The sequence below is a fragment of the Pelodiscus sinensis genome, chromosome 14 (assembly GCF_049634645.1).
Source record: "Pelodiscus sinensis isolate JC-2024 chromosome 14, ASM4963464v1, whole genome shotgun sequence".
In the NCBI taxonomy this organism is placed as follows: domain Eukaryota; kingdom Metazoa; phylum Chordata; order Testudines; family Trionychidae; genus Pelodiscus; species Pelodiscus sinensis.
In genome coordinates this window covers 15,085,574-15,107,555 of record NC_134724.1, presented here as the reverse complement: position 1 = coordinate 15,107,555, position 21,982 = coordinate 15,085,574, and the positions used below count along the sequence as shown (strand labels likewise).

Sequence of the window (21,982 nt, the reverse complement as noted above, 5' to 3'; positions counted from 1 at the left end):
AGGTGCCATTTCTGTACATTTCAGCCATTTGCAAAGGGTTTATTGGTGGCTTACTGACTGAATGCACTTTCAGCCATATTGCAAAAGATTCATTGAAGATTATATAAGGTCCTAGAGCAGATTCAAGGTCCTACTCTTCTGCTTCAAGTCTCATGGAAGTGAAGTCCTGCAGGCAGCTGGCACGGTGAGCACACCTCCTACAGCTTTTCCAACTCTAACATTTTTACCTCTTAGAACATAATTTGGAAGGCTTCCTCTAACCTCCTGTGGGCATTTTACAGTTAGGTTCATGAACCACTCACAGTGATAATGGCAGAAGGCAGAACCCATTTCTATGCGTTAGTTTTTGGTAGACAAACTGTATGACTGAAGGGTATCTATCCATTGCCTATCTCTTTTTTTATGTCACTTATCATCATAGCAACTTAGTGATTGTGGGACCAGAATTCTGAGATGTTACTGTGATTATTGAGACTAGTTGGGTGCTCTGTGTTAGTATCTGTCCTTGTAGGTACAGCATGGCCTTGAATGAGATCTGAGTGCTGTTGAGTCTGGTTGTTTTTCTATCAGTTATTATTCTGGTTCTTACCTAGGTGCCTCTTTTGGATGGTCTTTCTAGCTATCTTTTGTAAATGAACAGTATATGGAAAAGAAAAAAGAGTAGCGTGGGGTGTGCAGGAAGGCCATTTGCATACACCTTGTTAGCAAGACTGACCGCAACCCAGCGGAGACAGATAAACAGATTTAGTACACCCACGTCTGCTTGGAACAGCGAACAGCAGCTGTTTATCAGGCAGTACTCGGCTTTTGCCAGGAGGAGGTAAATAGTTTTATTCAGATGAACCTCCCTTGAGTCCTTGCAATAGTGCGTCTTTGGTGGCCAGTCCAGCTGCCTTATTAATTGCAAGTTATGGTACAAGTGGGGTAGTGAAAACCAGATCAAATGCGAGCAGAATGAAGTCCCAATCATTTGATTCCAGACTGTATTTCATTGCTTTATATTTTACACCCATGCTGACACAACAACGTAGGACCAAAAAGAGCTCTGAGCCCTTTCTGTCTCCAAAAACTTCATTCCAACTGTACCAGCTCAGTCCTATAGCATTTGAAAGTGTTATTTATTATTACTCTATATGGGCCCAAAACACTGTGTGGCATAATTCTCTGTGGCTATTCTGGGAAGGGGGAAAGCATTATCAGCAAACATTTCCTTCCTGATCCTCAGAAAGGGTAGCCAACTGTTCCCAAGCACACAACTGATTCTCTATTAGCTTATTAAATTTTATAGAGCCATTCAATTTTGTATTAAATCAATTCAAACTACTTGATATCACCATCTCAACAGGACATCTACTTCAGCTACTCATTGTAATAGAGCATTGCTATAACAGGTAGCACGGAAACTTGATGAAATGAGGATAGGGTCACACCAATACCGAGGTACAAATATAAAGGATTGACCGAGTAGGTCATGCTGGTGAGGGAATGGTATTATATGTGAAAGAAAGCATTGAGTCAAAAAATCTTAAATCTATCAAACTGCATCATAGAGTCTCTAGGGACAGAAATTCTATGCCTGCACAATAAGAATATAGCAGTAGAAATATAGTGATCAGGATGGTGACAGTGATTATGAAATGCTAAGGTCAATTAGAGAGGCTACAAAGGCAGAAAACAATAATAATGGGAGATTTCGGCTATCCTCATGTTAACTGGGTACATGTCACCTTAGGACAGGATGCAGAGAGAAAATTGCTAGATACCACAAATGTCTGCTTCTTTGAGCAGCTAGTCTTACAAGCCAAAGGGAGAGACAAATCTTAATTTAGCCCTAAGTGGAGCACAAGATCTGGTATGAAAGGTAAATATAACTAAACCTCTCAGTAATAGTGACCATAATATAATTAAATGTAACATCCTTAAATGGGAGAAAATGCCAAAGAAATCCACAAGGGGACCTATATAAAAATGAGGCAAACTAGTTAAGTAGACATTAAAAGGAGCTGTCACAAAGGTGAAATATCTGCAGACTGCATGAAGACTGTTTGAAAACACCATAATAAAGACTAAAACTAAATGTATACCGCCATAAAAAAGAGGCCCAAAATATGCTACAAAGGCTAAAGAGCAGAGTAAAGCAGATGATTAGAGGCAAAAGGCACTCTTTAAATATTGAAATTCAAAGCTGAGTGAGAAAAATAGAAAGTAGCATGAACTCTGACATGTCAAGTGATAAAGTATAATTAGGTATACCAAGAAAGAATATGAAGAACAACTAGCTAAAGACACAAAAAAATAGCAATTTTTCTCAAGTACATCAGAAGCAGCAGCCTGCCACTGGATGATCAAGCTGCTAACGGAGCATAAGTTGCTAAAAGAGCACTTCAAGAAGACAAGTCCATAGCAGAGAAGATACATGAATTTGTTGCATCAGTCTTCACTGCCATTCTTTTTAGATGACAAATCTGAGGAACTGTCCCAAATTGAGATGTCAGTAGAGGTGGTCTTTGAACAAATTGAAAAGTAAACAGTAATAAGTCACCAGGTGCAGATGGAATTCATCTAAGAGTTCTGAAGGAACTCATATAAATTTCAAAATGATTAATAATGGTAAGTAACGTATCACTTAAATTAGCTTTTATACTGAATGACTAGGGAGTAGCTAATGTAACTCCTATAGTTAAAAAGGTTCTAGAGACAAACCTGTCTATTACACGTTAATAAACCTAATTTCTGTATCTGGCAAATTACTTGAAACTACTCTGAAAAACAAAATCATCAGGCATGATATGTAACATAAGAATAGACATACTTAAAGTCAACATGATTTTTGTAAATCATGCCTCACCAATTAGAATTCTTTGAGGAAGTCAACAATCATGTGGACAAGGGTGGTTCGATATGATATAATGTACTTGGATAAAGTCCCTCACCAAAGGCTCTTAAACAAACTAAGCAAATGTGGTATAAGAGGGTAGTTATTGATTAGTACCTGGTTAAAAGATAGAAAACAAAGGATAGGAATGAATGGTCAGTGTATACTGTCCATTTTCACAGTGGAGAGTGTTAAATAGCAGAGTTCCCTAAGGATCTGTACTGGGAGATGTGCTATTCAGTATATTCATGAATGATATAGAAATGGGGATGAACAGTGAGGTTGCAAAATTTGTAAATGATACAAAATTACTCAAACTAGAAGATAAGTCCAAAACTGACTGCAAAGAGTTGCAAAGGGATCTCACTAAACTGGTTGAGTGGGTGGGTGACAAAATGGAAGATAATATTCAGTGTTAAGTGCAAAGTGATGCACACTGGAAAAAATAATCCTACTTACACATATAATATGGCGTGGTCTAACTCAGCTGTTCCCACTCAAGAAGGAGATTTCAGAGTCATCCTAGCTAGTTCTCTTAGAACATCTCATCAGTGTGCAGTGTCACTTAAATTATTCTGTTAAAACTTGAATTTTTAACAGAATATTATGGACTGCTAGTAAAGGGATAATAAAATTGAAAAGATCATAATGCCACTAAATAAATCCATAGTGCAGTCTCACCTTGAATATTGCATGTACTTCTTGTTGGCCCGTCACAAGTAAAATATATTAAAATCAGAAAAGGTACAGAGAAGGGCAACAAAAATGATAATGAGTATCGAAGCAGCTTCCATAGGAGGAGAGATGAGAGAGACTGGAACTGTTCAGGTTAGAAAACATGTGACTCAGGGGGAATTTGATGGAACCATAGAATTGGAAGGAGCTCAAGAGGTCATCTAGTTCATTCTCCTGCATAGGGTTTCTATAAAGGATATATAGAGTTCCTATAAAGGGTACATCAAGATTATCTAGGGGTCTATAAAATCATGAATGATATGGAGAAAGTGAATAGGGAAGTGTTATTTACCCCTTCACGTAACCTAAGTATTAGGGGTTCACCTGGTTTAAATCAATAGGCAGCAGGTTGAAAACAAACAAAAAAGTACTTGTTCACAAACCCACTGCCAGCACCCTTACCTCAAAATAAGCTTTTCAAATTGCATAGCTTATTTCGAAGCAATTTTGAAATAGCTTACACAAAGCCAAATTTCAAAATTAAGCGCTACTCCAGCAAGCCCCTTGTGGAACAAGGGTTACAGAGATGCCAGAATAGTGTGCCCATTATTTTAAAATGCATGTAAAGATGTGGAATTGCTATTTCAGGATACTTCCAGTATCCCAAAATAACGCTGCTGTCTAGACATAGCCTTAAAGTATAACTAGGGTTTTAAAAGTTCATGAAGAATAGGCTATTAGCAAAGATTGTCAGTGACTCAACCCCATGCTGCTGGTGTCCCTAAATCTTTAACTCAGAGGTGGACAATAATTTTTATGGGGGGCCTCTGCAAGATTTTGGAAAGTGGTTGAGGGCCACACTCTTCCATTGTATTAATGCAGGAGATGCAGGGTCTGGGATGGAGACTAGGTGTAGAAGGGAACTTGGGATAAGGGATTGGGGTGCAGAAGAGAGACTAGGATTTGGGAGGGAGTTTGGATGAAGGAGGCAGTTGTGATCTAGGGTAGGAAACTGGGGTGCAGAGTTTTGGGACGTGACATAGAGTAGGAGGGGATTGTGATCTCGGGCAGAAGATTGGGGGTACTAGATCTGTGAGGAGGTATGAGTGCAATGTGGAGTAGTTGGGCAGGAGTAGGGGACAGAGGTTGAGGAAGGGAGGAGCTGGGATGCCAGAGTTAGGTTCTGGCCAGAATCTTACCAGCCAGCAGCCAAAGCAGCCTGCCTTTCTGCCTGCAGAGCTAAAGGCTTCCAGAGCTTAAAATGTTTTTGCCTGCTTGGCCATATGCTTGAGTGAGTAGCTGAGCAGGAGGGTTGTGCTTTGCGGCTGCCTGTTATTCAAACAGGCAGATCTCATTGGCCAGTTTCTGTCCAGAAACTGGCCAATGGGATTGTGCTGGGGGAGGGAGCAGTATCTGAATCTTTCCCCATCTCCTCCAGACGCATAAAGAGATAGCGCCCCACAGATGCATTTCTGAGCAGTGTGCAGGGCTGCAGGGCAAGCAGGGGATCCTGCCTGGGGCTCCCCACTGTCTCTACAGCCTGGATCTGGTGGCTCAGTAGGCCAGATCCAGTCCGTGGGCCATATTTTGTCCAGCCCTGCTTTAACTACTGGAAGATGGAACTAAACAATAGTCTGGGGATTGTTCAGAATTGCCCTGTTCTGTTCACTGCCCTGAAACAACTGGCACTGAGCACTGCCAGACACAGTATACTTATCTAGATTGACCATTGGTTTGACCCAATATGACCATTCTTATGTTCTTACATATCTTCCCTCTTACCTGAAACTTCCAGCATGTCCTCTTAGTTGTGGCCTATTCAGGGACATCACATAGATCATGATAGTAACAACCCACTGGCGGTTTAAATTACCCACATCAGAACTCTGTTTCAAACTCCAGATTTTTAATCTAAAATGTGTGTTTTTGTAGTAGACCAAACATCAAGTTGGAGCTCCTGAATTTGAAGAGAAGCATAAACTTGAACTTTCCTATACCTGGTAGTTCAGACTTGTTTCATTCTACAGAATACAGTAGGTTGAAGCTGCGAATTTTGAGCAAGACCTGGGGGATTCAGAAATGGGTATTTGGCTCAGTTTTAGTCGTGTCACCTCTTAATTGTCTTCCCTCTAGTGTAAACAGCCTCAAATGCCATCCGTCTCTGCTCATGTGAGCTCCTCCACACCATGCAGCTTCTATACTGGCCTGCATTAGATGCTATAACTATCTCACTTCAGATAGTGTGACCAGACCTGGATGCTAGCCTCCAGATGCTGAGTATTTCTTTATAAAGTACTAGTGCAGTATCTTTGGACTGTGCTTAGCCCCTTCAAGTGGACCAAGACTTGAAATACTGGATCTGTCATTACACCTGAATCCTGAGGCCATGTCTACACTGTCAGAGAAAATCAATGCAAGATACGCAACTCCAGTTATATGAATTGCATAGCTAGAGACCACGTACCTTGCACCGATTTTTCTGGGGCAGCCCCACGGCAGGAGGTTGATGAGAGAAATGATCCCATTGACTTCCTGCACCAACAGTAGCACCCTCAGCATTCAGTTTAGCGGGTCTTTATTACACCCGCTAAATTAAACCCTGAAGGATCCATCTCCAGAGCATTGATTCTCTGGCAAGTGGAGACATGGCTTAAGTAAACTACATTGATAGGCCCCATGAAAATACTTTGGTAGACCAAGAAAAAAATCTCTATTTCAGTACCATTTCAAGGGCTTTTAGGTTAAGGCTGTCCCTTCCCAAGTTCATCCCTTTACACTTAGACACCTGACACCAGATTCTTCCAGGTTCCCATAAAAACTCCAACTAAGCCAGACCAATGAAATCCATAACCAAGCTGCAGTCTTTGACTCTTGTTTAAGATTTCACACCAATTGTTTGGCATGTGGCCTCCAACCTATGCCATAATGGTACGAAATTAATACTGGTAATTAACAGTTGTCTACCCAGTGCCTAATTAATGAAAAGTTCAATGAGAATTTGTTCATGACAAGGCTCATTGCTTATGCAATCATGTATCCTGTTCCCAAACAGGTGAGAGAACTGGAGATGGCAGCCTGTAGACCTGCCTGTGAGCTTCTAATTAGTATGGTTACTGGTAGGAAAGCTAGTAGGATATTCCTCTTCCACCGCATTGGCTTTTTGATAAGTTGAACAGTTCCTGTGTTGTCACAGGGTATGTTCTTTCCCCTGTGAAACAGGTGTGTGTTGAATTGAGTTGAGGCCGACATGGCTCTTAGGATGGGCACTTGGAGTGGGCGGAACTTTTCCATCTTGGTGCCATTCTCCAGATGACTCAGCCCAGACACCAAAAGTGCTGTCTCAGTGCTGTCTTACCTTCTCAATAGACCAGCCCAACATGAATCTGGGCTCCAATGAGTGCTACCAACAGATTACAGGTCCCTCCTGCCATCTTTGGAAAGGGGGATGGAAGAAAGGGTACAAAACCAGCTTGCTATGGAGGAAACTGGGAGCACGTAAAGGGTGGGAGTATGGTTGCCCTTCTCTGCGAGAGAGAAGGGAGCACTTTACCACACCAAGGATGGCCGTATTGGGGCCGCATTTTGTCTGTGAGCACGAGAGAGAGGCCATTAGTGCTGCCCTCACCTGGCCTCCTGCATGCTGGGATGCAACAGGTGAGTGTCCATGGTGTAGTGGTGTCTTAGGGAAGTAGCTGGCTCTGGTGATTGTGCACCCACAGTATCTGTTCTTGGCCTCTATGGGCACAATGCACAACTGCTGCTATGGCAGGGCACCTCTTCCTCCCTGCCCCACACTGGTCAGGCCCTTGGAGATGTAAAGGAGCCCTTTCGAAGCACTGGGACTCATACAAGGTGTGGTCCAGAGGCTGGGGGGATCATCTTTTGGGCGAGATATGAAATCAATGCTTGGCGCACTGTGGTCATTAAGCATGCCAGGGCATTTGTCGCAAGAGAAGGCCTTTGGGCAGGCCCTCTGACAGCAGGGGGAAAAGGGAACAATTGCCCTTCCACTGCCACTACTGCAGCAACCCCTTGAATTTCTGCCTGAGCACCACTGTGTGCAGCTCTGAGGGTGGAGGAGGGCGCGTGCCATGGTCTGGATGCTGCTAAGGGCTGACTGTCCTTGGCCCTGCACCTTCTGCTTGAGGCCTTCTGAGGTATGGGGAGCTGCCCCCCCCCCCAATACACCTGGTCCCGGGCCCCACAGTGGGTGTTGGTCTCACTGCCTTGGGGGAAGATTTTCAAAGGCATTCTGTGTCTAAAGGTGTAGCCGGGTGCCTAATTGGATTTTCAGAAGTTCCCTACGCAGGCTGGACCCTTAAATCCCATTGATTTCAATGAGAGTTAGGTGCCCAACCTGCCTTACCTTTTGTGAAGAACTCGCTAGGTGTCTAGCTGCACCTTTAGGGACCTAAATACCTTTGGAAAGCTGGCCCTGAGATATTGTACCGATGGGTGATCTATAAAGACCTAAACACCAGTGTTCCAGGTACATTCCTAATGGTTTGCTTCTTCCTGTATTCCAGTTGATATTTTCCTGCATGTCCATTCATAAATTAGGTCAGATCCTACAGTCTTAGTTCAAATGAAGAGACTCACTGAAATCAAATTAATCCCCTGATGTCAGTGAAATCATATTGATAAGCCTGAAGCTGTAAGAATATTCATGGGAGGGAGGGTTGTAGACTCGGCTTTTATGCAGCATTGCGGGGTGCCGTTATACTGCTGCCATTTACTGCATAGAACTTCACGAAAAGTCAGTGCTTTTTCTCCCAGGTCATTTCTCTCATTTAGACCCACAATGGGTCAGGCATCCAAATAACTCTCTCGAGTTTTGGGGTTTCAACCAACCGAAAGTCTCCACACAAAAGTCACTTGAAACCCTCAGATTTCACCTGGTCTGGCATCAAAACCATGTCAAACTGCAACATGTTATGAAGGTGGTGCCAAAGCATGTACAATATTCAGTGGTGTTCCACACAGACCCAAAACAGAATGGGAGATTTCGACAGAAGTTTCCTGGACCTTAGGAGACCTCTTTTTAAACCTGTAGTGAGTTTTAGCAAAAACCTGGTGAGTTTCAAATGCTTTCCTTGCAGATGTTTTACATACTCTTAATTGTTTGCAGCCCCTATAGGATGCGTGTGAAAAGGTAGTGAGCTTATAAAACACTAGAAATGTAACTAGTTGTCCATTCCCTGAATTAACCTGGGTTCATTCTCCCCTCCCCATCAACCCATTCTCTGCAGATGTTCAGCATATTAAGAGGAGAGACATTGTTCTGAAGAGGGAACTGGGAGAAGGTGCCTTTGGGAAGGTGTTCTTGGCCGAGTGCTACAACCTTAGCCCCACCAAGGACAAGATGCTGGTGGCTGTGAAGGTAAGTCTCAAGGAAGCATACAGCAGAATGTAATGGAGGCTGAACAACTAGCTGGTTGATATTGTGTGAGAAGAACAGGAAAGCGGAAGTTGGGGGAGGTTTATCAGATGCAGTAGATTGTGGTAAATCCACTTAGTCACATAAAGTTTCAGCATTTTGCTTCAAGGTCATTCCTTCTCATCAATGCCAAAACCTCCTTTCCTTTCCTTTCCTGTTGATCTGGCCAGGAGGCACTGAGGAAAAGCTGCACTGCACTGGTCTGGAAGCTAACGCTGACATGCAGCTGTAAAAACAATGTATGGAATTCACCTGCCCTCTCCAAGGGACTGTGAGTCCTCCTTTCTCCCCCCTTTGCTCAGCCTTTTGTTTTACCTTTTGCTGCAACTGTACGTGAGAAGCTGATGCAAAGAGGTCTCAGCAAAATATACACACACAAAAATCTAAAACACAAACCAAAATAATCACATAGAAATAGTTTCCTGGGATGATCCGCAAGATCCTCCAAGAACGATTTCCAGCTGAGATCTGCCCCGACAAGCTTGGCCAGACAGTTTCAAGGTAGAGGACTTCCAAGAGAGAGGCCAGCTCAGCGTGGCTACTGCTGTCTCAGGCTGGGTCTACACTGCATCGTTATTTTGAGATAACTAGCTTTATTTCAAAATAACAATGCCAGCGTCTACACAGCCATTCCATTATTTTGAAATAATTTTGAAATAACGTCTGGTTTATTCCGAAATCCATAAACCTCATTCTACAAGTAATAACGCCTATTCCAAAATAGCTATTTAGTGTAGCTATTTAGTGTAATATAATTTTGAGACTAATTTTGAGGCTTCCCTGCAGTACAGATGTGCTATTTCAAAATAAGCTATTTCAGAATAACTATTCTGGAATAGCTTATTTGGAAATAAGCATGCAGTGTAGACGCAGAGACTCAGGACACATTTGTACAGCAAATCCAGGCCTTGGGTGAAGGAGTCTGTTTAGGTGTAAGCGTGCTTTCCTGTCCTTCTGCAGTCTGTTGTGTTGTACATTGAAGCTGGAGGTACTTCAGAGGTGGCAAAGTCTTATGAAACATGCTTTGTGATCCTGACAAAACGCACTCTGGAGATGTATGTCTGTAGCAACAATTAGTGGGAGATAGTTGAGATACCACTTCTACCTACAAGCAAATGAAACTCAGTCAAGCTCAGGGTTGGATGTTGTGGAGAGGCAGGCGCAAGTTGGGGAACCAGGTTCACACCATGGCACACACTGTGTTCTGTGAAAATTAATCAAGTGTGTAGTTATTGTATGCATCTGTAGTATAAGGCGAAAGGGGGGCACCTTGCCGTTCAGGACCAAAACATACCAGGAAACGTGAGTTTAAAAAGTGTCTTAAAAGGTTGATTAAATGATTCTTTCTGTGGGAACAGGATGACTCGTGTTCAGGAGAGAGAGAAGATTTTTTTTTTTCTAAGGTATCAGTTCAAAGTTAAAATCACTGACAATGATTTATGTAGCTACAGTGGATTAATATAGTCAGCTGAAGCCACAATGGGAATGTAGGGAGCAAGTTTAGGCAGTAATGCAAAATCTGAACCCAGGCCAGCAGAGCTTAAAATCAGTGCCAGGAGGTCTTTAATGACTGCAAGTGCCCGTGCTACCTGTTTTGCATCCACAAACCTACCTGCAGCAGCATCACACCCCATTGGACTGCACAGGCATTGGTTCAGTGGTGGGTTAGATGGAAGAGTGCCACCTGCTGGAGCATCAATACAACTTCTTCCAGCACCCTGGGTTTTCCTGGGAGATCTCTCAAGCTCACACAGACTCACCCTCCTGAAAACTGAAGGAGATAGCAAAGAGGTGAATGAGTAATGAGCCCCATCCTGCAACAGAAAAGCCCACAGGCCTCAGCAACACTGGTGCTTGGTTTATACCACTGCCCATTACTGAGGTTGCCTGACCCTTCCCATTGTAAGAAACTTTTTTCAGTTGCTAATATAGTTGCCAGATTTTAACCATTTAGGCTGAAGATTCCCATGCTGGGTGTCAGCCTCAGGCTGATTTTTTTGAGGGGGGGAGGGGGCGCGGGTATTTCAACTAAAACAATCCATCTGCATCCAAAAACGAGGCTGGGGAAAATGCATTGTTTGGCCCCGGTTAAAGAATGGTGTTGACCTTTTGTTTGCAAAGCTCTAGAACGCCCCCATGCTGTGGAGCCAGGAACCTGAAATTTGGTAAGGAAATAGACTAGACTGGGAGCTAGGGAGAGAAATAAAGGCAGAGAGAAGCGCCTGAGAACCTGTAGATGGAGGCGTGTCTGGGACTAGATGAGAATCAGTGGTGGAGAGAGGAGAATGAGACTAGCTGGGCAAGGAGACTAGGTCTGAGAAGCAGTGGGGTGGGCAGAAGAAGTTACGGTGTCCGCTGACTATCTGGCCGAGATTCTCTGCTTGGTGCCCCCTTCCGGTTCCCTCATTTTGAATGTCTGACCTGCACCCCTAACCCTGTTTTTCATTAGTTGTCCCAAGTAATCAGTTGAGCCCTGGGCCCAGCAATCTCTCCCGCAAGGCTGAGGGTGGCACTGTTAGAAGTGGGTGGGCTTGCACCTGCCAACCTCCCAGGAACTGAAATAGTGGGCAGAAGAAGTGGGAGGGAAGATCGATTTATTGAGGAGCTATGATGCATGGGCAGACCTGGGCAAGGAGATGGGGTAAAGAACTAGGGATCGTGGGGGGATGAGGCACTGACATTGGAGGAGCCCTGGGAGGGAGATTGGCCCTGGGGGCCAGTGGGGATGGGGAACCCCAGGGGGAGGAATGGGCAACTGAAGGCCAGAGTGAGTGAGGGTGACAAATCAGATGAGGAGCTGTGGTGGGGTGGGGAATTAGGACTGTGTACACTAGGTGACAGAGGCAGGAATGAGTGGGGTCTAGCACTGGCTGAATGAGGAGACTGGACTGGGACATGGAGCTAGGGTGTGGAGAATAGACAAGAGTGGAACAAGAGTAGTATGGAGGAGTCGGAACACAAAGGATCATGCTTGGAGAGACTGGAATGGTACCTGAGATTCTAATCTCCCTCTCCCTCTGCTGTCAATAAATATCTGTGAACTCCACTGACAAAATATTCCCTACCCCAAGTGCTGGTCCATATAGAGGATGACAGCCTGTTACTATTACCCATTAGCTTAACTGGCAGAGATCTGTGTAGTGGATATAAAGGCTCCAACCCTATTGATCACCCATGTTGTGGTCAATATGATGCCACTCAATGACATTTTTATTTTCTCAATTTGCTTTTTTTAAAACTTGGGAAACAACAACCCAAAACTATATTAGTGAGGTTGTAAGGTCAAGCAAACTTATGATAAGCAATGCAAGCATTAAAGTAGCCTGCTCTGAAGATAGAATAAGTAGTATCTTCATAGACTTCTCTGTGGTCTTTGTCACAGTATTATCTGAGGGTATGTCTACACTTGCGGCCTAATTCAAAATAGGGCTGCACATGTAGGCATCCAAAATTGCAAATCAAGCCCGGGATTTAAATATCCCACGCTTGATTTGCATCTTCCCGGCTGGGCACCATTTTTGAATATGACAAGACCGGAATAACTGCCCGCGTCTACATGTGGCAGTGAAACGGGTGTTCGAAATAAAGCCCTATTTCGAACTACCTGTTAACCTCATTGCAGGAGGAATAGCAGGTAGTTCGAAATAGGGCTTTATTTCGAACGGCCGTTTCACTGCCGCGTGTAGACACGGGCAGTTGTTCCGGTCTTGTCAATTTCAAAAAATGGCGCCCGGCCGGAAAGATGCAAATCAAGTGCGGGATATTTAAATCCCAGGCTTGATTTGCAATTTTGGATGCCTACGTTTGCAGCCCTATTTCGAATTAGGCTGCAAGTGTAGACATACCCTGAGTGCTTCACAGTTATTAATGAATTTATCATTTCAGCCCCCTCTGTTATCCCCTTTTACAGATGGGGAATTGAGGTGCTGATCCTTGGTCTACACTAGGACTTCATTTTGAAATAACTCCCCCAAGCACAAATTTATAATCAGTGCATCCACACTACCAAGCCCTTTATTTCGAAATAACGGGCAGCAGAATTTGAACTCTGTACACCTGGTTTTCATTAGGAGTAACTCTCAATTCAGAATAGTAATTTTGAAATAGCAGTAGTGTGGACACTCCGGTGCCCCTATTTCAGACTAATTATTCCCCAGAGTAATGTGAACTAGTTACTCCCCAGTGCTTCCTGGGGCTCTAAGTCTGGGGTAGCACACCCATATTAACAGAGCTTGCCTTGGCCTAATTTTGAGGCTTTGCCGTAGTGTGGACGTTCTAGTTTGAATTTGTTAAATTGGGAGTTCTTAAATTGAATTTAGTAATTTCAAAATAGCTTCCTAGGGTAGATATGGCCTGAGAGATTAAAGTGAGAATTACCCTCTTATGCCATTTTGTGAAACTTTTATGCCAAGGTGTTGCATGCAGAGGGTAATTGCATGCCACATTGACTTAAGTTGCAGCCATGAGAGCAGAGAGAGCTGCAAATCAGACCTAGGTCTCCACTCAGGCATGAGAAAAATGAACTCACAGTTAGTGACTACTTGTGTAAAGTTAGGTTCAAGTGACTTTGCCCAGCATGCAGAGGAACTCTGTGGCAGAGTCAGAGATGGCAGATAGTTCTCCTGGGCAGCATTCAACAGCCTTAACCAACAGCCTTCCTTTCTCTTACCTCTTGTTTTCAACCTCATTGACTACACACCTTCCAATGTCTACATTTCCTGACTTTGAAACGCTTGCCTTTACAAACGTAACAATGTTCCTTTAACATATATATTCCCATTACCTTGTAAAATCAACAGTGTATTAAGGGAACTTAAAAGTCATTGTACCTTGAAATATCAGGCCTAAATATAAGGAGGGGAGAAAGGATGATTGAGGGGAGAAGAGAGCTATTTTCCTGGAAGGGTGTAGCAGCAATACTATAAAGATATTAAATGACTAAGAATAAGCCGAGGCCTGAGATGAGGATGGATGTTTTGCCATCTTCACAGTGTGACTATCATCCATCTAAATATCTCTGGGTGGCTATCCCTTGAGGGCAGAGAATTAAAATGAAATTATGCCATGTGTCGAGTGGGTGTTGGGCAGAGGAAGGGACAAAGAGGAGTGGCCCCCTGCTTGGATAATATCCTGTAGAGATTGGTTGAGAGGCAAAAGCACTTGCCACTTTGTTAGCTTAATTCCTACCCTGACAAAGCTGCAGGACAAGCTGGATTTATTTTCAGCATCTTGCTTGGTAGAGCCACTTGCTCAAGACACATCAAATGAGTAGAAGCTTCCTAAATGCTTAACATTTGTCCAATCTGGTGCAACATTTACAGCCATGTTCTGCTGACCTTGCTCATACCATCTGTACCTTTGAATTCCTGGCATGAGTAAGATGAGCCTTAGTCCTGAATCAGTGGGGTGACCATATCAGTTTACAGATTGACAAGAGAAGGACAGGGTTTTGTGGTAACTCCGGTGACACAGAAAGATACTGGTAAGCAGACAGCAGATATCCTGGTAGGAAGGGCACCTAAAAGGAAGTAATTTCAAAAGATATTGATAAGATCAAGTGGCACTAAATCTGACCGGCCTTTTTGGATGCATAAATGTTTGCAGTCCATGGCACTTGTAATGATTCCCTCAAAACTTCTGGACTCTTTTTTTCTAATTCAATTGCTAGAAAAGCACAAATTACCCTACAATAACAAAATGGGGCCGTAAACAAACCTCGTAACCAGCCGTTCAATAATAAATAGCGTGCCCAGCCTCACAAGGAAACTGACTGTATACTCAAGAAAAGTGTCCAGTCAAGTCTTTTAGCACCCCTATCATAACATGTGTTGTAAGCCCCATGCTTGTAAGCTACCCAGTAACAGCAAATTGGTGTGCTCCAATGTTGTAAAGGAGACGTTTTTGGTAAGAATATTGATTTCAGCATCAATCTCTCAGGGATCTGTTATAAACAGCAGGGAATAAAAACACAATTTAAAAATGATGAGGAAAGATTTGACACTGTCCTTCTTCAGAGGCATTTTTGAAAAATCCTCACAATAACTGCACAGCCTAGCAAATCTGTCTTCAGAAGAAAGGAGGTGCCGTCAGCTATTTCAAAATAAAAGAGCTAGAGGGGGCTGACTGGCTCAGGAGCTGAGTCATAATGAGATACGGAGCCTTTCGCCCCAAGGTCACCAGTTGAAATCCTTCCCAAGTTGGTAATAATGGGAAGCTATTACCCTCCGAGGGCTGTTTGCTGCTCTCTGTGAAATGAGTCTGGGAATGAGTTCTGCTGCCAAGTGGGCTGTTGTCCACATAGGTAGAATCTGCACCCTAGACAGAGCACTGGCGGCTCCTTGTTGACAAGCTCAGCGGTACTGAATGTCACCATGGAGCGTACCAACTCCTGCAGGAGGTGCCTCCGAGGCAAGATTGAGGCACACAAGAAGGGAGTAAAGGCCGTTTGGGCAGCATCGTGAGAAGACTATGAGCTCAGGGATGGGGACCACAGGAAAGCCTCAAGCAATCAGGTGTTTAGCAGGAATGGGGCAGGTTTTCTCTCCTTGTTGCAGGTATGTGAAGAGACCTTTGATGTTTCCTGCACCTGTTAGTAAGACACTGTAGTATAATGGTAGGGAAGGCAAGCTACTCCTCCAAAAAAACAGAACTTTCTTGGGCCCTGTCCCAGGTAAAAACCATACCCAAACTACATTGTAGGGACGGGAACTGCGCACTTAATGCAAAGAGGGCAGCTCCTATAAATGTCCCAAAAGGTCTCCTTGTAACATTCTCTAGCTTCTTTTCCCATCTGCTCTCTCTGCAGATTTACTCAACAGATTCAGGCAGTGGTATCCCAGCTCTTCCTCCACAGGCACTCTTGGATGTCCCGCTCCGTGTCCTCCTGCTCCAGCTTTCAGGAGAGGGTTAGCTCAGTGCAGCGTGTGGAATTAGAGCCCACACTTCAGGGTCCTCTTCCCAGCTCTGCCACTGACTCACTTTGTGGCCTAGGACATCTCATGTTTCCTCACCATCTGTCAATAAAATGGGAATAATGAACCTGCTTAGGCGATGAAGCTTAATTTGTACCTGTTTGTAAAGTGCTTTGAGATCCTCATGTAACAGCCAGTATCACTTGGCAGAATCCTCTGGCCCCAGGACCCAATCACTGGAGAGACCAAGTCTTGTCGTTGTGACTCGCGCCCCCCAATCCTGTTGGTGTGCTCCTTTTTCCAGGCTCTGAAAGACCCCACGCTGGCAGCCCGCAAGGATTTCCAGAGGGAGGCAGAGCTGCTCACCAACCTGCAGCACGAGCACATCGTCAAGTTCTATGGGGTCTGTGGCGACGGGGACCCTCTCATCATGGTCTTTGAATACATGAAGCATGGGGACCTGAATAAGTTCCTGAGGTAAGTGTGAGCTGACTGCTGAGGGCAGACAGGACAGGACTGCAGAACCTGGCCACCACTTTGAAGCCAGGCCAAGCCAGTAGTGACCAGAAGTTGTTACCGTCCAGTGGCTACTTAATGGCTTAGGTAAACATGAGTTGGGCATGCCCAGTCCAGCTTGCAGCAGACGGGGTCAGCAGACTCAACAGCAGAGCTGTGCCAGTTGGATTTCTTTCTTGTCCCTAGAGGGCATCCATCTGGTCAAAGCAGGTTTGAGGCTAGAGACAGCCTGGGGATGAAGGGCCACAGTCTGCAGGGCTGGCAAACCAACACCTTTCGGCAGCTAGGACGTTCCCACGCAGAACAAAGCCCACTGCACACTTTCTCGGGTTTGTCAACATGAGGCTATCGTTAAGTTTTGCTCATCACCCCACCTCAGAATCACGCTTTCAGACAGGGCCTGGAGCAGAACCAGAATGCCACCTACAGAAGCTCTACTTTCAGAATGTCTGACTTGGCTGCACTAGTGCATGTAGAGATCCAGTGAGATTTCCAGCTCCCCTTTTGAGATTTTGGGGTGCCCATTGGATCCAAACACTGGGGCTTTGCTCACTAATTCTGGTCATAGGTCCCAAATATCATACAGATAGCCCCAGTCCTAGGGGAATTAGAAGCCATTGTAGGCACTAATTGCCTCACCTGCCTCTCAAGCAGTACAGATTAAAACACCAGTCCCATCGTCTTGTAACCATTTCATTGCCAGAATGTGGCTCTTTCATATACACTGTCCCTCAGGGCTTGTCTATACAGCACGGTAAAGCGGATTAGAGGGGTGTGATTTGAGGGGTGATCTGCCTGCCCTGTCTAGACCTAGCTGGTGGGAACTACAATGATTCAGTTTGCATTAATGTAGCCCTATTTCAAATCTCTGAAGGGTGTGGGGCAGACAGCAAAGCAGTGAGGATGTGTCAGATGCTAGTCTCCAGTGATGCAGAAATCATGCTCTAAAACTTGTACTGTAAGTGGAGTGGTGCTTCGCTCTTGAAATAATTACTAGTTTTATTTCCAAGTATTTAGAAAATTGGACCCTTGATATTTTTGTGTTTCGAGTGCTAAACACGAGCATAATTACATTAGGAATGAGGAGCTGAACGTGGAGTCAGTACTGGAGCTAGGGCGCTCCTATTCACAGAGATTATTGTTCCGTGGCTGCAATCGATTTCTGACCAGGAAAAACAAATCCTTCCCCCAAAGGTTTGGGTGATTAAACTGGTGTCCCACCTGCAAGAGGCTCTGGGAAGGGCCCTTGAGGGTTCTCCTTTCCTTGGAGCTCCACAAGGGGGCCCTCACACTGAAGTAGGAGTTTCCCAGACCTTGGGCAGCCCCAGTATTTTGGTCCCCAAGGTAGAGATGCCTGGGTAGTTGAGTGCAGACTTCAGGAGATTGCATGAGATGTTGCAGGTCGATCCTTCTCCCGTGCCGTAGGTGGATGAGCTGCTCAACAGCTTAGGAACAATACATCACTTTATTAGACATGCCAAAAAGGCATTGGCAAGTTCCCCCTCGCGGCCAAGTCCAAAGAGAAGCCAGCCATTCATAATGATGTCTTATGTGGCACCTCGCCACCTTTCAGCAGTTTGTGGACCTCCTCTCCCTGTCATCCTTGGGAGCATGTAGCTGCCTCATATCATTTGGAGTGCAGCTAAAATCTGCAGGACAGTGCGTTGCTGACGGAGGCCAGCCCAGAGGAAAGTATGGGAGATCAAGTATGTGAGGTACTTAATAGAAAAGGAGAAAACCCATCTGCTCTTAGATGAAGTGGAGACACCATTCCCTAGCCAAAAAAAATCAAAACAAAACCAAGCCCCATCCTCCACAGGACTAGTCAGATATTGTAGGTGAGTTATAAGCTACAGTAGCACTTTGGCAGCTCATCTAGTTGACTTCATAAGAACATAAGAAGGGCCATACTGGGTCAGACCAAAGGTCCATCTAGCCCAGTATCCTGTCTGCCAGCAGGGGCCAATGCCAGGTGCCCCAGAGGGAATGAACAGAACAGGGAATTATCAGAATGATCCCTCCCCTGTCACACATTTCCAGCCTCTGTCAGAGGCCAGGGATACCATTCCTACCCATCCTGGCTAATAAGTATTGATGGACCTAACCTCCATGGATTTATCTAGTTCTTTTTTGAACCCTGTTGAAGTCCTGGTATTCACAACATCCTCTAGCACGGAGCTCCATAGATTGACTGTGCGCTGCCTGAAGAAAAACGTCCATTTGTTTGTTTTCAACCTGCTACCTATTAATTTCATTTGATGACCCCTAGTTCTTATGTTGTGGGAACAAGTAAATAACTTTTCCTTATTCACTTTCTCCACACCAGTCATGATTTTATAAACCTCTATCGTGTCCCCCTTAGCTTCCCCTCTTCTAAGCTGAAAAGTCCTAGACTTTTTAATCTTTCTTCATATGACACCCATTCCAAACCTCTAATCATTTTTGTTGCCCTTTTCTGAGCCTTTTCCAATGCCAATATATCTATTTTGAGATGAGGTGACCACATCTGTATGCGGTATTCGGGATATGGGCGTACCATGGATTTATACAGAGGCAATGAGATAGTCTCTGTTTTATTCTCTTTCCCTTTTAAAATGATTCCTAACATGATTCTATTTGCTTTTTTGGCTGCTGCTGCACACTGAGTGAATGTTTTCAGAGAACTATCCACAGTGACTCCATGATCTCTCTCTTGAGTGGTAATAGCTAAATCAGTCCCCATCATTTTGTATGTATAGTTGGGATAATTTTTCCCAATGTGCATTAATTTGCATTTATCAACATTGAAATTCACCAAACAGAATGCTCCAGGACAGGCCATCTGGGCACTGCATTGGGACCAAATCATTCCTTGTTAAACCTTTCTGCTGCCGGACTATGGGGCCTGGCTTTACAAACATTGATACTCCAGGCAATGGCCTTTGGAGCCAGGCCACCCCCACACTTCCAGGGTTGTGTTGGAATCAAGCCACAATTTGCCTCATTAAGTGAAACAACCTATGACTGAACTGGGTGTCTGATGGACTGTGGCCGCTCTGGAATCACCTAATAGTAAAGCTCTTTGTCTCATTGTATTATGCCCCCTGCCCTGGCTCCATATGGTGAAGGAGTCCAATCCCGGGATTACTCAGTAGTCCCAGCATTACAGTCTTACACCCTTTGGATGCGTTTCCCCTCATGCTGTGGTAATGCCCCAGCTCCCTTCCCTGAGGAATTACATGGTGGGCAGAGCGGACACTCTGGAACATCAGTTCACTGCCCTCACGTCCCGGGTTTGCTCCAGATCAGTGGTCCCACCACGGCGCCCGCCGGGGCATTTATGTGCGCCTGCCGAATCATCTGGGCTGCCCTGCCCCCGGCATGCGGCACATACATGGTGCCGGCCCTGGGAGTGTGGCGCATGGGCGGCCCTTGCCCTGGGCACGCAGCACGTGAGCGGCCCCGCCCCCAGACGCCCGGCAGCCCCGAAAGGTTGGGGACCACTGCTCCAGATCCATTTTTACTAGGGGCAGGAGGCTACAGCAACCTAGTCATCGGGACAGGAGGGCTCCAAGAGACACTTGGGCCAAGTGAGAACCCCACAAATCTCAGGGAGCTCAGTGAGGGCATGAACCCCTCCAGCCGGATTCACTAACACAGCTGGGTTGCCATCCTCACAAACGGGATGAGGTAGAGAGGGGGAAGCGCTAGGAAGGGGAGGCTGCCAGAACTTGGGCAAAGCCAGGAGCTGAGCCTGTGCTTCTGGGTCCTTTGTGTTGCCAGCATAGAGGCTCTGGGCAGGGAATTAGTCAGATCTCCTTAGGCGTGAAGGTCTCTACTTCAGATAAACAGGGCCGCTCTTTTGCTTGCTGCAGAGACCCACCCCCATCTCCCTTTGCTGAAAAGGCTCACGGTGCTGCGGAGGACAATGAGGGGCCACCCAGGCTAGTGATTGGGCCACATGAGCAGCTCTCCCTCATCTCAATTGGCCGCAAGTTTGTCATAAGCAAGATGGTCTCCCGGGCTGGGGTCGTTTTTCTAACTGCACACGTGTCCCTAGAATTTGCAGGCGGTGCCCATTGAACCGCAGCAGCGCTTTGATTGGCTGCAGAGGGCACGTAGGGCTCTCACAGTGTCATGTGCAATCTGCACACACCTCACTTCACGTGCCCTTGCTTTACATGTGGGCCACTTTAGTGATACCAGTAGGAAAAATACTACACGACCGGAAATGAGCAGAATCCAGCAACCCTGCACATGAGCAGTGTCTCATGGGCCACAAAGAGAACCCCAATGGGCCACTTGTGAGGAAGGTATCATCTTACAGGCAGGGCATAAAGCCCATGTCCTGGCCTCCCATGTCTCTTGAAATCCCATAGGGCATGCCCCTAAAGTTGAGGAATTCACACACACACACACACACACACACACACACAACCTCAAAAAGGTTAAAACCATTCTTCTTTAACTTCACCCATCAGTCCAAGGTTCTTTGCTGTCTGCCTTAAAGTGTTGTGCAGCATTGTTGTGTTGTGCAGCTGCTGCGTTCCACACCAGAGGTGGCTACATCAGGGCTAGTTAGGATTCAGCCCTGGCATGAGAGAGCCTGACTCCCACTGACCTTAGCAGATGCTACCCCAAATTACTCGGGGGCTGCAAGTAGACCGGTGACGTAGTAAAGCACGTAGCATTGTCCCTGCATCCCTTGCTTTGCACACTCACCCTGCAGGGGAAATGCAGACGTTTGCTTTGCCAAGCACTGCTTCCAGAGCCGGAGGGGTGGGGGCTGCTTTCAGGAGATAATCAAATGAACTTGTCTGAGTTTAACTACACCTTTCAATAGAAATTGAAAAAGCAGTAAAATGGGAGAGGACTCACTTTAGCCTGGGCTTTTCACAGATAAGCACCATAAATAAAAGTCCCCCAGTTTTTATTATGCCTCATTGGGCCTCTCAGAGAAAACACTGAACAATAAAGGTGACCGATGTGGCAAGGGGAGCCATTTCAATTTACACCTGCCAGCTGGACTAGGGATTGAGTGCCACAGGGTGGTCTATCTTCATACTTCACTCCCGGCCCTCACACAGCCTGGTTGCTCCTGTTGCCACTGGTGGCGGCAGATCAAACGTGTCAGGCCACCATGAGCCCCGTCAGGAAATACAAAAAGGCCTGCTGCAAATTACAGTGTCCTGGCTGATAAAAGGCCAGCACTGAACTGGCAGCTCCTTGCAAAAGAGCCTGTCAAGGAGAAGTGTAAACATCCCTCTCCAGGGAGCAGGGAGTCTCTAGGGCTGACTTAATAGGAAGCCTGGGAGGTCACTACAGCTGCTATGAATGGTCACTACAGCTGCTATGCATAGCGGAGCCCCTGCTGCTCACATGCCATTGGGGGCTGCTTGGCTTTTCTGTGGTGCTCAATACCCTCTTTCCCTCTGGCTGCATCTTGACTGTCAAGTCTTTCCGCAAAAGCAGCCGCTTTTGCACAAAAACTTGCTAGCTGTCTACACTGGCCGACTGATTTTGCGCAAAAGCACTGACGTTCTACTGTCCAAAATCAGTGCTTCTTGCGCAAATGCTTTGACTTTCCCG

At 45.5% G+C, this 21,982-nt stretch overlaps 1 protein-coding gene across 4 annotated transcripts in view; it reads left to right on the top strand.

Annotated features, from left to right (window-relative positions):
- The window catches only part of NTRK3 (neurotrophic receptor tyrosine kinase 3), a 386,176-nt gene that overhangs the window by 297,590 nt on the left and 66,604 nt on the right, over positions 1–21,982 (top strand). For all 4 annotated transcript variants that reach the window (XR_012895725.1, XM_075897044.1, XM_075897046.1 and 1 more), the window contains exons 13-14: positions 8,800–8,930; positions 16,203–16,375. Coding sequence is in view for 3 of the 4 variants with exons in the window: in XM_075897044.1 (XP_075753159.1) it covers positions 8,800–8,930; positions 16,203–16,375 (304 nt within the window). In the remaining variant the exon portion in view is untranslated. The remainder of the gene's footprint in view (positions 1–8,799; positions 8,931–16,202; positions 16,376–21,982) is intronic.